This window comes from Pan paniscus, chromosome 2, assembly GCF_029289425.2.
Source record: "Pan paniscus chromosome 2, NHGRI_mPanPan1-v2.0_pri, whole genome shotgun sequence".
Lineage (NCBI taxonomy): Eukaryota > Metazoa > Chordata > Mammalia > Primates > Hominidae > Pan > Pan paniscus.
In genome coordinates, this window is record NC_085926.1 from 98,343,031 (window position 1) to 98,358,385 (window position 15,355).

The following is a 15,355-nucleotide window of genomic DNA, read 5'->3' on the forward strand; positions in this document are numbered from 1 at the left end:
GGCAGGGGGCTGTGTGCAACCAAGCCTGGTGAGCATTGCTGTGGCCGCTACTCTTGTGCAGCAAGAGGGGACAGTGCAGTGCAGAGCGTTTTCTGACAAAGGCCAAGGGGTCCGGAGTGCAAAAGGACACCTCGGGGCTGGGGCATGGCAGGAGAGGTTACGGGCGCTGAGTGCTTGCAGCCAAGGGGGCTTCGGGGTTGCTGAGAGAGGACGAACCTTGGGAGCTTGACAGTTCTGCTTACAGTTCAGAGGCTGTAAAACAAATGCCACTGAACACCATTTCACTCTTTAGAACCTGTGTAGTCTTTCTTTTTCTATGTAGAAAGCCATCTAATCGTTTTTGTTTTTGTTTTGCTTTTGTCAACTAACCGTCACTGTAGTTGCCCACTTACCTCCAGCAAAAACACACTCCAAAAGGGGGAGTGGCTCATTATTAAAAGGCTCTTAGCGATTAGGTTGTAGGCTTTGGAAATCACAGAAACAGTTCGTATCACGATGTACCAATTGTTAATGGAATTTAGCTTCCTTCACTTATTAAATACAATCATCACATTTGCAAATGCCCCACTCCCATCTACAACACTAGGGATAAATGCTGTGTCACTGAGAAGAAAAGCAAAGGATTTTTCTGAAACCAAAAGCAAACTGTCAAAGAATGCCAGTAACCTGTCATCGAGCTACTCTATGCCCTCCACTGGTAGCCAGAAATGAGTCTCCCTAAACCCAAGTGTTGTGCTGCCGCTTGGCAGCTTCCGTCTGATGGGAAGCCCCCTCACTGACACAACCCGCCAAGGAAAAGCTGCACGAGCCAGTTTCCTCCTCTACGGCCTGGGGCTGCTTCTCACCATGTCCAAGTGAGCACCGGGACCTTCAGGGTGTCCGCTGCCCGGGGCCGGACTGGCCCTGCCCTCCGGGGTCTTCCGTTCGCTGTTGCGCTTCAGGCCGCTGGCGTCGCCCCGGCCTCTGGCCTCCCGGCGCCGTTGCTGCCGACTCCACAGGTATATGGCACCCGCGCCCAGCAGCAGGGGTGCCCCGACCGCCAGAGCCAGCTGCCATCGCGGCAGCCCCCCCGTGCCCGGGCCCGCAGTCCCGCCGCCGCCCACCCCACTCCCGGAGCTCGGTACAGCGGCTGCGACCACCGCCGCCTCCACAGGTTTAGAGGCGGCCATGACAAGTGTCCTCTGCCACCGCCTCCCTGTCTGTCGCGAGCGCCACAATCACCAAACAGCGTGCGAAGGAAGACCGAGGGAGGGAAGGAAAGCAATGAGCGAGCGAGCACGCTAGGCAGAGAGAGCGGACGACAGAAAAGGGCCAGAGGTCACCGGAAGCCCAGGGCATGCCGGGCCAGACCTGGCCGTCCTTCTCCTCCAGTCTCAACCGAAGAGGGAGAGGAGGGGCGGAAATCACTTCCGGGTTAAGGGAAAGCGTGGGTGTGAGTGGGAGTCCTCGGAAACCCTTTTTCTTTCTTTTCGCCCCGCTGCTGTTCGGGAGATTGACTTCCGGAGTCCCCGTCGTAGCTGGTGTTGTCCCCTCTACCTTCAGGAAAGAAGGGCAGATGGCCCTCTTGCCTACTGAAGCCGAGGAGGAGCGCGTATACAGCGGGCTAAGGGCGCTCAAGAGATCCGAGTGGAAGAAAAAGCAGCGCCACAGCACTGGAATGGGCGGGAGTGGCAGAAGAGTTGTGAAGGCTATTGGCTAGCAAGGGTGGTGGGCGGGGCGTAGACCGAGCTACCCAGTTTCCTGGTCGATTTCGGATCCAGTTTTCCAGTTATAGCCACGTTGGCACCTCTTGAACCTCTGAGGCCGTTAGCACGGTTTTCTGCCCGCGTGCCCGAGAAACCAACGGATTAGAAGGACTTTTAAAGATGTGTGAGGAAAGAGCTCACCGCTGAAGAAGGCTGCTGCATCACTGAACTTCTTATCACTAACATAGCCAGATTTTAGTTTGGACGAATTTGAGGTTATAGGGGAGATAGCGATGGCAGAAGACTAGGTGGAAATGGCACATCTAGGTTGGCTCCAGTCGAAACGGTTTGAGCGTGGTCGCTGTGGCTCATCGTCGGCACCAATTAACGAAGCGATGACATCTGCGTTGTTAGGGGTTTCTTAAACTGAGTTGGTAGAAATGCGAAGCGTCAGGGTTCCCGCCGGCTTCGAGCCTTTCTTGGCGTATTTGTATCTTGAGCTGATTTCTGCGTCAGCCCACATCTCGCTCTGATCCGCACACCCCCCGGGTTGTTTTGCAGTAGCAGTCTCAGCCCTCTTCTCGTCTCATTCCCAAATCGTAATTTCAGTTCACAGCTTTTTATCTATAATAGCTTTATCAACTCTTTTTCCGATGCTCTGCACCAGATCTCTTAAAATATAAAATTACCTTGCAAGGTATTGTTTGGAATACACGGTATTTTCATGAAGACAACTATTAATAGAAAAATCAGAGTCCAGAACTATGGTTCTCCATTTCTGGTATACTGGTTTGCAGAAGCCTTACATTAAAATTTCATAAATGATTGTTTTGCTGTTAAGTGCAACAACATCACAGTAGAGCTACAGAAAGATTGAAAGGAGATATTTTATCAAGTGGCACCAGAATGGACTGATTAAAATAGAATGGCCTAATTGGAAAGAATTTCAGGATCACCGGTTTCTCCTGCTTCATGTAAGTTCCTATTAGTAAATTGCCTTCAGGCAATAGGGTTTCTTAGCAACGGACTAAAAAAATGGGTTAAAAATAGCAGTGGAATTGAGTTGATCGTTGCAGGCAATAGGCTTTTCTCCCCTCCTGATCCCCCAATCCCCAAAGGCAAATTTTCTGCCCCTTAATATAAGCTCTGCCTTGCCTTTTTCAGAACACAAGTTAGGATTTTTTTTTTTTTTCTGAAATTTCAGTTTTGCTGTGGCCTCTTGGAGGATTGTAGAGTGCTAACAATTACAAACTTGATAGGAACTAAAACATATTTGAAGTTTTTTTTTTTAAACCTTTTTCTTATTTATTGGAGTAAGCAATACACTGTTACGGTTAAACTCCAAAAGTTACAGAGTTTACTGTGAAAAGTCTTCCTTCAGTCCCTGTCCTCAGCTGCACAGTTCCCCTCTCCAAAGGGAATCGGTGTTATTTTCTTGAAACATTTTTTGGATTAATATTTATCTAAAGGCCTGATTTTGTTTGGCTTTATTTTTAAGGTTGGCATTAGTAAACGAATCTGTTCTGGTTACTTTTATACTTTGATAAACATCTCATTTCCATTCTCTAGCCTATGCTGCTCTATTCTCTCATTTTCTCCTCCATTTCCTAATTGATGGTACTGTAGAGCCAAATAGAGTGTCGCTTACTGGCTTTGGGACCTTACTGATCTGATGCATGTTTTTCTAATCTGTGAAATGGTGAAAACATCTACCTATCAGGCTATAGTAAAGATTTAATTAGATAATATTTAAAGTTCTTTTGATGTTTGTTACAAAGTAATAGATATTTGATGATTAGTTCTCAGTTTTTCTAAATTTTAAAGTAAAGAAGTAAAATACTGCCTTTCATTTCTAAAAAATTAAAGTTCTGTATATGTGAACATAGACATTATCTTTTTCTTGGTAGATTAGTGGAACTCAACTGAAGAAGCTTTCTTCACCTTTGATCTGTATCTTAGGAGGCAGTTAAATGAGATAGTCTAATGGACTAGGTTGTGGAAGACCTGAGTTTTTTTTTTTTTTTGAGATGGAGTTTCGCTCTTGTTGCCCAGGCTGGAGTGCAATGGCGCCATCTTGGCTCACTGCAGCCTCCGCCTGCAGGCTTCAAGCAATTCTCCTCCCTCAGCGTCCCAGTAGCTGGGATTACAGGCGGCTGCTACCATGCCAGGCTAATTTTTTGTATATTGGCCAAGCTGGTCTTGAACTCCTGACCTCAGGTGATCTACCTGCCTCGGCCTCCCAAAGTGCTGGGAATACAGGCATAAGCCACCATGCCCAGCTGACCTGAATTCTTATTCTAAATTTTAATACCACTGAGTTGTGTGTGTGACCATGGGCAACTCTGCTTTCTTTATAATGTGAGGAGGGGTGGATTAGATTACTTTTAAGGCTCCTTATTGTTTTAAAATGATGTAATTCTGTCCCTTCAATTGTCATTGCTACATGAAAGGCCTTTCAGATTGCTAGAGTTGGTAAATAGCTGGTTGACTGGTGTCCAAACCTTCCAGCCAGTGCACAAATCTGCTTATATTAAGCATGTACATGTAGAACAGCTCTATTCTCTTTCAGCTGTCTGATGTTTTCATTCTGTTTTTCCTTACTGAAAAATTACTGAAAAGAATTGTCTACATCTGTTACTTATTTGGCACCCATTTCATCCAAAATCTGTTGTAATCTAGTTTACAACTTTATAATTAGGCCAAAAGTGCTTTAGAAGTCATAAAATTCATTGTGGTTTTTTTGTGGGTGGGGGAGGTTGGCTGTCACCCACTTTTACTTGATATCACTGATTATTCTCTCCTTGAAATGTTCTTTTCCTTGGCTTCAGGAGAATAGATTCTTCTGGTTCTTCTACGCTCTGACCAAACTCTAGATCCGTGCTGTCCCTCACAGCTTTCTATGATGCTGGAAATGATTTATATTTATGATGTCCAATATGGTAGCCACTAGCCACATGTGGCTATTGAGCACTTGAAATGTAGTGTGACAAAGACTACAGTTTTCATTATTTAATTGATTTAAGTAGTATCATGTGGCTAATGACTACCATATTGGGCAGCACAGCTCTAGATATTCCTCAAGTGAGGAATTTATTAGAATATGTCTTCTTCTTTATCTTCAATCTCTCCATTAGTAACCAAAGTAAATCTCATTGCTTCAGGTACCATTTCTATGCAGATAATCACTGTCTATATATCTTTTGGCATAGCTTCCCTTTTTACCTCTAGCCCTATATTTCTTACTACTTACTGAGCAGTTTTGCTTGGATTCCTGACTTTTGTCAAAAATATAACTCATCATTTTCCCCACTCATTCTTTCTCTTTGTGTTATCCTTTTTTTTTTTTTTTTTTTCCAAGATGGAATTTCGCTCTGTTGCCCAGGCTGGAGTGCAGTGGTGTGATCTCGGCTTACTGCAACCTCTGCCTCCTGGGTTCAAGCGATTCTCTTGTCTCAGCCTCCCGAGTAGCTGGGACTACTGGCGCCCGCCACCACACCTGGATAATTTTTTGTATTTTTAGTAGAGACGGGGTTTCACCGTGTTAGCCAGGATGGTCTCGACCTTCTGACCTCGTGATCTGCCCGCCTCGGCCTCTCAAAGTGCTGGGATTACAGGCATGAGCTACTGTACCCAGCCTGTGTTATCCATTTTTTCTAATAATACCACTATTACCTTAGCAGTTACTCATATTTGAAACCATAGACCTTTTTAGACCTCTCTCTTTTTCATCCTTACCTACCCAAGCACAAATGATTATGCTGTTGTATTTATATACACACATAAACACAAAATCAGCTGTGAAGTCTTCAACAAATTCAACTTTGTTGTAATATCTTTCTTATAGTTTTTTCACCCATTCTGACACTTCTTAGTTCATATAAGTGAAAACTCCTAAGAGTATGTATAACACATAACAGATACTCAATAAATAGTTTCTTCCCATCTTAGTACAGGCTGCTATAACAAAAATATCATAAAACTACTTAGCTAATAAACTATAGAAATTTATTTCTCACAATTCCTGAGGATGGGGGTTTGAGATCCGTGTGCCAGCATGGTCAAATTCTGTAAGAGCCCTCTTCTGGGTTGAGGACTGCAAATTTGGTTTGTGTCCTCAAATAGTGGAAAGGGGCAAGAAAGTTCTCTGGAGTCTCATTTTTATAGGGGCACTCATCCCATTTTTAAGGGCTCCATCCTCATGATCTAATCACTTCCCAAAGGCCTCAACTCCTAATACTATCACATTCCCCTCTTTTTTATCTTTTATTCATTTCCTTCATCTTGCCTAAATCCTATATTTGCTTGCTTCCCAGATAATTTCTCTGCCTCTAATGCCTCTCTTCTATGTGTCACCCTGCACCTTGATATCAATTTACTCTTCCTATAGCATAACTGTAATTTCACTCTTGAGCTGAAAGACTTTTAAATCCTCTTCACTTTCACTATAAAGTTCAACATTTCTGCCCACCCATGCCTCCCTTCATACACCTCTTCTCTTTCCTTGGTCTACGATATTAGCACCTAGCACTATTAGAAATTACCTATGTGGGCTGGGTGCAGTGGCTTGTGCCTGTAATCCCAACACTTTGGGAGGCCGAAGCGGGCGGATCACCTGAGGTCAGGAGTTCAAGATCAGGCTGACCAACATGGTGAAACCCTGTCTCTACTAAAAATACAAAAATTAGCCGGGCATGGTGGCACATGCCTGTAATCCCAGCTACTCAGGAGGCTGAGGCAGGAGAATCGCTTGAACCCCAGAGGCGGAGGTTGCAGTGAGCCGAGATTACCCTATTATACTCCAGCCTGGGTGACAGAGTGAGATGCCGCCTCAAGAAAAAAAAAACTCTCAGGTGTACACTTGTCTGTGGGAAAAATAAAAAAATAGTGTGATCCCCTCAATAGGATGTAAGCCCCATGAGGACAGAAACTGTTCATTTTGTACAGCCAGAGCCCAGAATATAGGTGGTGTGATGGGTAATTTCATGTGTCAATTTGACTGGGCCATGGGATACCCAGATACTTGTTTAAACATAAATGTGTCTGTGGTGGTGTTTTTGATTCCTTGATTTTTATTTTTTTATTTTTATATTTTGAGATGGAGTCTTGCTCTTGTTGCCCAGGCTGGAGTGCAATGGCATGATCTCGGCTCACTGCAACCTCCGCCTCCCGGGTTCAAGTGATTCTCCTGCCTCAGCCTCCCAAGTAGCTGGAATTACAGGTGCCCGCCACCATGCCTGGCTAATTTTTGTATTTTTAGCAGAGACGGGGTTTTGCCATGTTGGCCAGGCTGGTCTTAAACTCCTGGCCTCATGATCCGCCTGCTTCAGCCTCCCAAAGTGCTGGGATTACAGGCATGAGCCACTTCGCCTGGCTGATTTTTATTTTTAGTGTATCTATTGTCGGTTTTTGCTTCAAAAAACATAGATATTACAGGTTATTTTAGACTGATAACAAGTTAACTTTGATTATTTACACATACACATGCAAACTACACTTTAACTCCACTTCCTTTCCTCAATATTTTGTGCTTTCAATTTCACAATTTAAGTATTTTTATATTGCATATCCATCAACAAGTTGCTGTAGTTATTAATTTTAATACTTTTATCTTTTAGACCTACTAAAGATACGTGATTTACACACCCTCATTACAGTATTTAAATGCTACCATTACAGTATCAGAGTATTATAAATTAAATTTAGCTATGTACGTATTTTTACCAGGGAGTTTTATACTTTCAGATATTTCTGTGTTTATCATTAGTGTCCTTTCAGCTTGAAGAACACCCTTTAGCATTTCTTGTAAGACAGGTCTGGTGGTGATGAACTCCCTCAGATTTTGTGTGACTAGGAAAGTCTTTATCTCATGTTCATTTCTGAATGACAGTTTTGCTGAGTACAGTATTCTTGATTGACAGTCTTTTTTTTCCTTTAGCACTTTGACTATATCATACCACTCTTCCCTGGCCTGTAAGATTTCTGTTGAGAAATCTGCTGCTAGGCATATTGGAACTGCCGTATATGTTACTTGCTTTTTTTGTCTTGCTGCTTTTAGGATCCTGTCTTTGTCTTAGATCTGTAGAGTTTGATTATAATATGTCTTGTGATAGTCTTATTTGGATTGAATCTAATTGCAAATCTTTGACCTTCCTGTACCTGGCTATTTATATATTTCTCCAGGTTTGGGAAGTTTTCTGCTATTACTGCTTTAAATAAGCCTTTTACACCCTTATCTTTCTCTACTCCCTCTTGAATGCTGGTAACTTGCATATTTGCTCTTTTGATACTATCCCATAAACCCTATAAAGTTTCTTTATTCCTTTCCACTCTTTTTCCTTTCTTCTCCTCTGTATATTTTCATATAACCTGTCTTCAAGTTTACAGATTCTTTCTTCTGATTGATCAATCCTGCTCTTGATGCTCTCTATTACATTTTTACATTCATTGTATTTTTCAGCTCCAAAATTGGTCTGATTTTATTATTTCAATTTATCTGACCATTTATTATTTTCCTAATTTTGTTGACTTGTTTCTCTGTATTTTCTGAAGTTCTTTGAGCTTCTTTAAAACAGCTGTTTTGAATTCCTTGGCAGATAGTTGATATATCTGTGTCTTTAGGGTCTATCACTGGCATCTTATTTTGTCTGTTTGGTGATGTCATGATTCCCCGATTGTTCTTGTGGTCATGTGTCAGTGTATGTGCATTCAAGAAGCAGTTACTTATTCCAGCCCTCCCAATCTGGCTTTGTCTGGGAACATCCTCTAACAGTAAGCCTGTCCAGAGATTCTAGGCAGGTCATTTGGTGTGGTCTCCGAGCCTGTGACCACTGCAGCCCTTCCAGCTCTAGGGAGTGCTATGTACTCCCTACTGTGACCAGCACAGTGCCAGGCTGAAATCCCATAGTGAAGCTGACTTAGCACTGGGATGGAATCCTGTGGCTGCTGAGGCTGGTGCAGCACTTGGGTGCACCCAAAGCCCACAGCTGCTGAGGCTACTGCAGCACTGGGGTACATCTGAAGCTTGCAGCCACTGAGGGGGCCTGCCTGTTGCTGTGGGTTATTTGGATCCCAAGACCACTGTAGTTGGCTGATGGTGATGTGGGCTGGAACTCAAGTTTGTCTCACAGGGGCTATGGTTTCCCATCTGCTGCCGGGATGGGTCTAGAGTCTCAGTCTGCAGTTACTGGCCTGAAGTCATGGGTCATGGGGGGGTCTACCCAGTGCTGAGTTTTACTGTGACAGGCCTGGTATTGGGGTCCAAGGCAAAGTCTTACCTTTACTTTCCTCTCTTCCTCCCAAGCAGACAATATCTTTTTCCGGGCTGTGCTGCCTGGTCTTGGGGGAAGGGTGACATGGGTAATGTAAAACTGTTCTTCCTACCTACTTAAATGTGTCTTTTCTTATTATTATGCTATAACCAGGTGCTATAATCTCTCACCTGGTTTCCTTAGCTCTCGTGAAGGTATTTTATACATAGATAGTTGTTCAAATCCATGTTTCTCTGTGGGAAAATTGCTGGAGAGTCCTATTCCACCATCTTGCTCTACTTTCCTCTGTGAGAGTGTTTTGGATGAGATTGATACTTGAATTGGCAGAGTGAGTAAAGCAGATTGCCCTCAGTGTGGTTGGCCCTCATTCAATCAGTTGAGGGCCCAAATAGAACAAAACTTGACCCACTGATGAATAAGAGGGAACTCCTCCTCCCTAAGTTCCTTGAGCTGGGATATTCATCTTTTCTTGCCTTTGGACTTGAACTGAAATATCAGCTCTTCTTAGGTGTAGAGCCTAGTGACTTTCAGACTGAAAAGATACTATCAGCTCTCCTTGGTCTCCAGCTTGTTTACTATAGGTCTTAGCCTCCATAATTTTGTAAATAAATAAATAGGCTGGGCACGGTGGCTCATGCCTGTAATCCCAGCACTTTGGGAGGCTGAGGCGGGTTGATCATGAGGTCAGGAGTTCGAGGCCAGCCTGGCCAAGACAGTGAAACCCTGTCTTTACTAAAAATACAAAAATTAGCTGGGTGTGGTGGTGGGCGCCTGCAATTCCAGCTCTCTCTCTCTCTCTCTATATATATATACATACACACACACACATATATATACACACACACACACACACACATATATATATATATATATATTTTTTTTTTTTTTTGAGTCTCACTCTTATAGCCCAGGCCAGAGTGCAGTGGCGTGATCTCGGCTCACTGCAACTTCCGCCTCCTGGGTTCAAGCGATTCTGCCTTAGCCTCCCGAGTATCTGGGATTGCAGGTACCCACCACTGTGCCCAGCTATTTTTTGTATTTTTAGTAGAGACGGGGTTTCACCATATTGGCCAGGCTGGTGTTGAACTCCTGACCTCAGGCGATCTACCCACCGCAGCCTCCCAAAGTGCTAGGATTACAGGCGTGAGCCACCACACCCAGCCTAAATATATATTTGTATATATTTAATTAAATATATGCATAAATATATATGTATATAGCTTACCTCTATCTATCTATCTATCTATCTATCTATCTATCTATCTATCTACCTATTTTATCTGTCTATAATTAGTCTTGTTTCTCTGAAAAACCCTAATACAGATTTTGGTACTAGGAGTGGGGTGCTAATGTAACAGAAAAATACCTAAACAAATGGAATTAGCTTTGGAACTGGTTGATGGGTACAGGCTGGAAGATTTTTGAGGTGCCTGCTAGAAAAAGCCAACATTGTTGTGAGGGAAGTGTTGGTAGAAATATGGATATTAAAAGCAATTTTGGTGAGGGGTCAGAAAGTAAAGAGGAGAGCTAGAAACAAAGCTTCCATTTTCTTAGAGAATACATAAATACATGAACAGAATATTCATTCAAATGTGGATGTTAAGGGCCATTTTGGTGAGATCTCAGATACAAATAAAGAACAGACAGTTGGAAACTGGAAGGTGATCTTTATTATAAAGTAGCAAAGAATATGGCTGCATTGTGTCCTAGTGTTGTGCAAGGTAGAACTTGCAAGTGATGAAATTGGATACGTAGCAGAGGAGATATCTAAGTAAAGTATCAAAGGTACACCTTGGGTCCTCCTTGCTGCTTATAGTAAAATGCAAGAGGAGAGAGGTGAATTGAAGAAGGAATGGTTAGGAAAAAGGAGCCAGAACATGGAGATTGGGTACAACTCGTGGACTTAATCAGCCATCTCATCAGAAGCCAAGAATAGAGATGGGATTTTACCAGCAGAAACACTGCTGGCTGAGACTAAGGAAACAGAAAAAATGAGACAGGATGAAGGAAAGCTATCAGACTTAGATTTTACAGGGTGGGACCATAGAGCTATTTGGCTCTGAAAATGCTTTATCCTTCAAGAAAAGGGAAGACTGACTCCAACAGCAATTCAGAAATCCTCAGGGCTGCCAGTCCCACTACAGGCCCAGGGAGTAGGTCTGAATCCTTCTGTTTTTCAAAGAGTGGGTGTGCCCTTCCAGTTTTGGTGGGTCAGGAACCCTTGCCTACTATATCAGGGTCAGGGTCAGGTTTGCCCTAGCAGAGAGCTTGTGGACTGGCCTTACTCCTTAAGCTGAAGGGGCAAGGCTACCCTGTAGAGCTGTGAGAATGATACTACCACCCGAGTGGGCCTGGGGGGCAGAGAGTTGAACCAAAGAGGGTTATTCTCTAGCTTTAAGATCCAAAGGAATTTTCCTTGCTAGATTTTGGACTTGTTACAAAAGCCATCACCTCTTCCTTCTTTGCTATTTCTCCCTTTTGGAGTGGGACTGTCTATCCTATGCCTTGTCCCATCATTATATTTTAGAAGCGCATGACTTGTCTGGTTTCACAGGTTCACACCTGCAGAGAATTTTGCCTCAGGATGAATCACACTTCAGTTCTCTCCCATACCTGATTTAGATGATATTTAATGAGACATTGGACCTTAAGCTTTAGAGATGATGTTGTAATGAGTTAAGACTTTTAGCACATTAGGGTGGGATGAATGATGAATGTATTTTGTATGTAAGAAGGGCATGAATTTTGGAGGCCAGATGCCCCACTCTTAGTACCAAAATCTGTAGTACTCTACAAGTATTGCTGTAACAAAATACCACAGACTGAGTGGCATAAACAGCAGAAATTTGTTTATCATGCTTCTGGAGGATGGGGAGTCCCAGATCAAAGTTCAGGTCTGTTTGTTTTCTTGTGAGGGTTCTCTTCCTGGCTCACTGTAGGCCACCTTCCCTCTGTTTCTCACATGACCTCTTTGTATGCATGCAGAGAGAGAGAGTAAACTCTCTGATGTTTCTTCTTATAAGGGCACTAATTTCATCAAACCAAGGCCCCACCCTCATAATCTCATCTAACCCAAATTACCTCCCCAAAGTCCCATCTCCAAATACCATCACATTGGGGGTTAGGGCTTCAACATATGGATTTTGGGGGAACACGGGGGACAAAAATATTCAGTCCATAATAGTTAGCATATAATAGACAATAAATACTGTTTTAAGTAAATAAATATTCTGCTAAAGGTATCAAAGAAGGAAAAAGTGACATTCAAGATTGTATTAGCCATTTTTGTGTTGCTATAACAGAATACCCAAGGCTGGGTAATTTCTGAAGAAATTTATTTAGCTCATGGTTCTGCATGCTGAGAAGTATGGTGCTGGCATCTGTTTGGCTTCTGGAAGAGGCCATGTGCTAGATCAAAACACGGCAGAAGTTCAAAGAGGATGTGAACATGTGTGAAGACAGACCAAACGAGAAACCTTGCTTTGTAATAACCCACTTTCTTAGGAACTAATCTGTTCCCAGAGAGCTAATCCAGTCTCTAGAGAGCAAGAACTCACTACCGTGAGAATAGCACCAAGCAAAAGGGATCCACCCCGTTGACCTGAACACCTTCCATTAGGTACCACCTCCCAACTGCCACATTTGGGTTGAAATTTCAGCCCGAGTTTTGGTGGGGACAAACAAACCATATCCAAACAATAGCATAGATGGAATAGGTAGGATTTGCATTTACTTAAAAAAATATTTATTGTCTATTACATGCTTCCCCTAAACTCCCAGAATACTTTTTCTGGGACTTTCTCAAAATTTACTACTTTTCTGCCTTGTTTTATAGTATTATACTTGTCCTAACTCATCTACTGGATTATAAGTATCTCAACATCAGAAGCTGTGTCTGATTTATTTTGTATCCTGTACAAAATCTACAATGCCTTCTCTAATTCTATATGTCAGAGCAAAGTAATGTGTTTTCTCTTTTGTATTAGACCATCCCTCAGATTCTATTTCTTCCTCACAATTACTGTATTGCCATAATTATTCATTCTCATATCTGCTGCCTATGCCCAATTCTGAGTCCCTGAAGGGCAGGGAGCATGTTCTAGTCATCTTTGTACTCCTGTATCTGTAAGAGGGTTGGGCATATGATGAGTGCCTGTTAACTTATTTATCCACCCAACACAATACCTGAAATATGGTCAATGTGAAATAAAAAGTTGATGAAGTGTTTGTTGAACAAGTTTCTAACTGATATTGTTGTCAATATTAACAGTCTGGTACCACCATTGCTGTCCAATACCACTGGTGTCAGCCGGGACACCAATTGCTCCTGCTGCTGCAGCTGCCGCCACCAGAAATAGTCTACTTCCATCACAACCACCTTTATAGCCTCTGGCTAGATCCCAGTCCCTAGCATGCTGTGGTCACTGCTACCACTTCCACCACTGAAGCTGCTTCCTGGAAGACCTGATTGGTTTGTACTTTGTATCTCATTTATGATATATGGAAGCCTGTTTCTTTTGAGCCCTTATGCGGTTATTTTTTCCCCCCAATCCTGATGGTTTCTGCATTATTCAACTTCCATCAAAGCATCAGTTGAGTGGGTGGTACTGCTTCACTTCTCAGGGGGAATGTCACTTTATGATTCAATCAAGTGGTTGCCCTTTTTACCGTCAGAAGGAGCATCTGCATTTATCTTCAGGGAACAATCTGTAGTAACACTAGTTTCCTCTCCTTAGCTGTGACTGATAGCTCATATGTATATTTTATGCACTCATTTGCCACCTTTCTTCCCACTCACATGGATTTATAAGATCTTTCCATCTTCATCAGTTTAGTTCATTGCCACCCAGAAGAATTAGTGTCATTTGTAAATGCAGAATTGTTGCCCTGCACTTTAATTTATAAAGATATTACATACAGATTATGCTCATGGTGCCCTACACAAGAATGCTGGGGCGAGTGGGTGTTGAGGTCCAGCATGCACTTTGCTCAGCACAGCCTTCTGTCAGGCTGGGTCTGCCTGGAGAAAGGTGCTTCTTTTTATGATTTGCATGAAAATGCTGGTCCATTACTAAGTGATGGGCCTACAGTAGAGTATTCACTCATAAAAGGCATTCAAACTAGCAGCCATGGTTATGCAGTGCTGTTCTTAGCATTGCTCTAGCATTGAACCTGAGAGCCTCTAGTCTGTGCTTTTCCATCTTTCTGCCATTTTTTCCCGACCAGTGGAAGATAGCCTTAACTTCAACAATGAAGAAAAGACCCAATTTTGTCAAATTTTGAAAAACATTCAAAGCTGCAAAAAAAAAAATAGTTTCTGTAACTATGTTCTGACTATCTGTTGCTGCTTCACGAACTACCCCAAAACTCAGTGTCTTGAAACATTGCTTTATTACATATCATAATTTTGTTGCTCAGGAATTTGGACGTGGCTCCTCTGGTAATATCAACAGAGACTACTCCGTGTTATTCAGCTGCTGAATGGGTTGGTCTGAAGGGTTCAAGATGGTTTAATCAAGGTTAATGAAAGTGGTCAGGTGCGGTGGCTCACGCCTGTAATCCCAGCACTTTGGGAGGCCGAGGTGGGTGGATCACTTGAGGTCAGGAGGTTGAGACCAGCCTGGACAACATCGTGAAACCTCGTCTCTACTAAAAATACAAAAATTAGCTGGGCATGGTGGCAGGCACCTGTAATCCCAGCTACTTGGGAGACCGAGGCAGGAGAATCGCTTGAACCTGGGAGGCAGAGGTTGCAGTGAGCCGAGATCGCACCGCTGCACTCCAGCCTGGGCAATAAAGCTAGACTCAGTCTTAAAAAAAAAAAAAAAGTTAATCAAAGGGCAGATGATCCTGCGTATACCTGATCTAATCAAGAGAGCCCTTCAGAGAGGTCAAAGAGATTGGAAGTGAAAGAGATTTTTCCTGCTGGCTGTGAAGAAGCAAACTGCTTATGGAGGGGCCACATAGCAAGGAACTCTAGGAGCTTAGAGTCATCCCTGGCCAACAGCCAGTGAGAAAATGTCCTACAACTAGAAGAAACTGAATTCTTCCAATGATGGGTGGACTTGGAAGACACATGAGCCTCAAATACCTTGATTTCAGTCTAATGAGACCCTTAATAGAGGACTCAGCTAACCTGTGTTCAGAATTCTAAATCTTGGAGACCGTAGGATAATAAATTAGCGTGGTTTTAAGCTGCTAAGTTTGTGATAATTTGAAATACAGCCAAAGAAAACTAATAAAGATACCTAAATAACAAAAAGGGTAATTCTACCGCATACCATACACAAAATGGCAAATAGATTAAAAACCCAGAAAACTAAAACTTTAAACTTTTAGGAGAAAATGTGAGAGAATATCTTGATGACTTTGTGATAGGATAAAGGATAAGCTTATGAAGAA

General features: G+C 42.8%; 2 protein-coding genes across 4 annotated transcripts in view; one reads left to right on the forward strand and one right to left on the reverse strand.

Moving 5' to 3' along the window:
• Positions 1-1,467, reverse strand: part of TOMM70 (translocase of outer mitochondrial membrane 70) — a 37,865-nt gene extending 36,398 nt beyond the window's left edge. Inside the window, exon 1 of the mRNA XM_003821912.7 lies at positions 846-1,467. Within this exon, the coding sequence (XP_003821960.1) occupies positions 846-1,169 (324 nt within the window). The 5' untranslated portion in view covers positions 1,170-1,467. The remainder of the gene's footprint in view (positions 1-845) is intronic.
• Positions 849-15,355, forward strand: part of LNP1 (leukemia NUP98 fusion partner 1) — a 55,658-nt gene continuing 41,151 nt past the window's right edge. Inside the window, exons 1-2 of one of the 3 annotated variants that reach the window (XM_055110205.1) lie at positions 849-2,659; positions 13,224-13,424. In XM_055110205.1, coding sequence (XP_054966180.1) covers positions 13,366-13,424 — 59 coding nt within the window. In that variant the 5' untranslated portion in view covers positions 849-2,659; positions 13,224-13,365. Of the gene's footprint in view, positions 2,660-13,223; positions 13,425-15,355 lie in introns of those variants that run through there. The other 2 variants (XM_014344310.3, XM_055110206.2) reach the window with 2 other exon arrangements.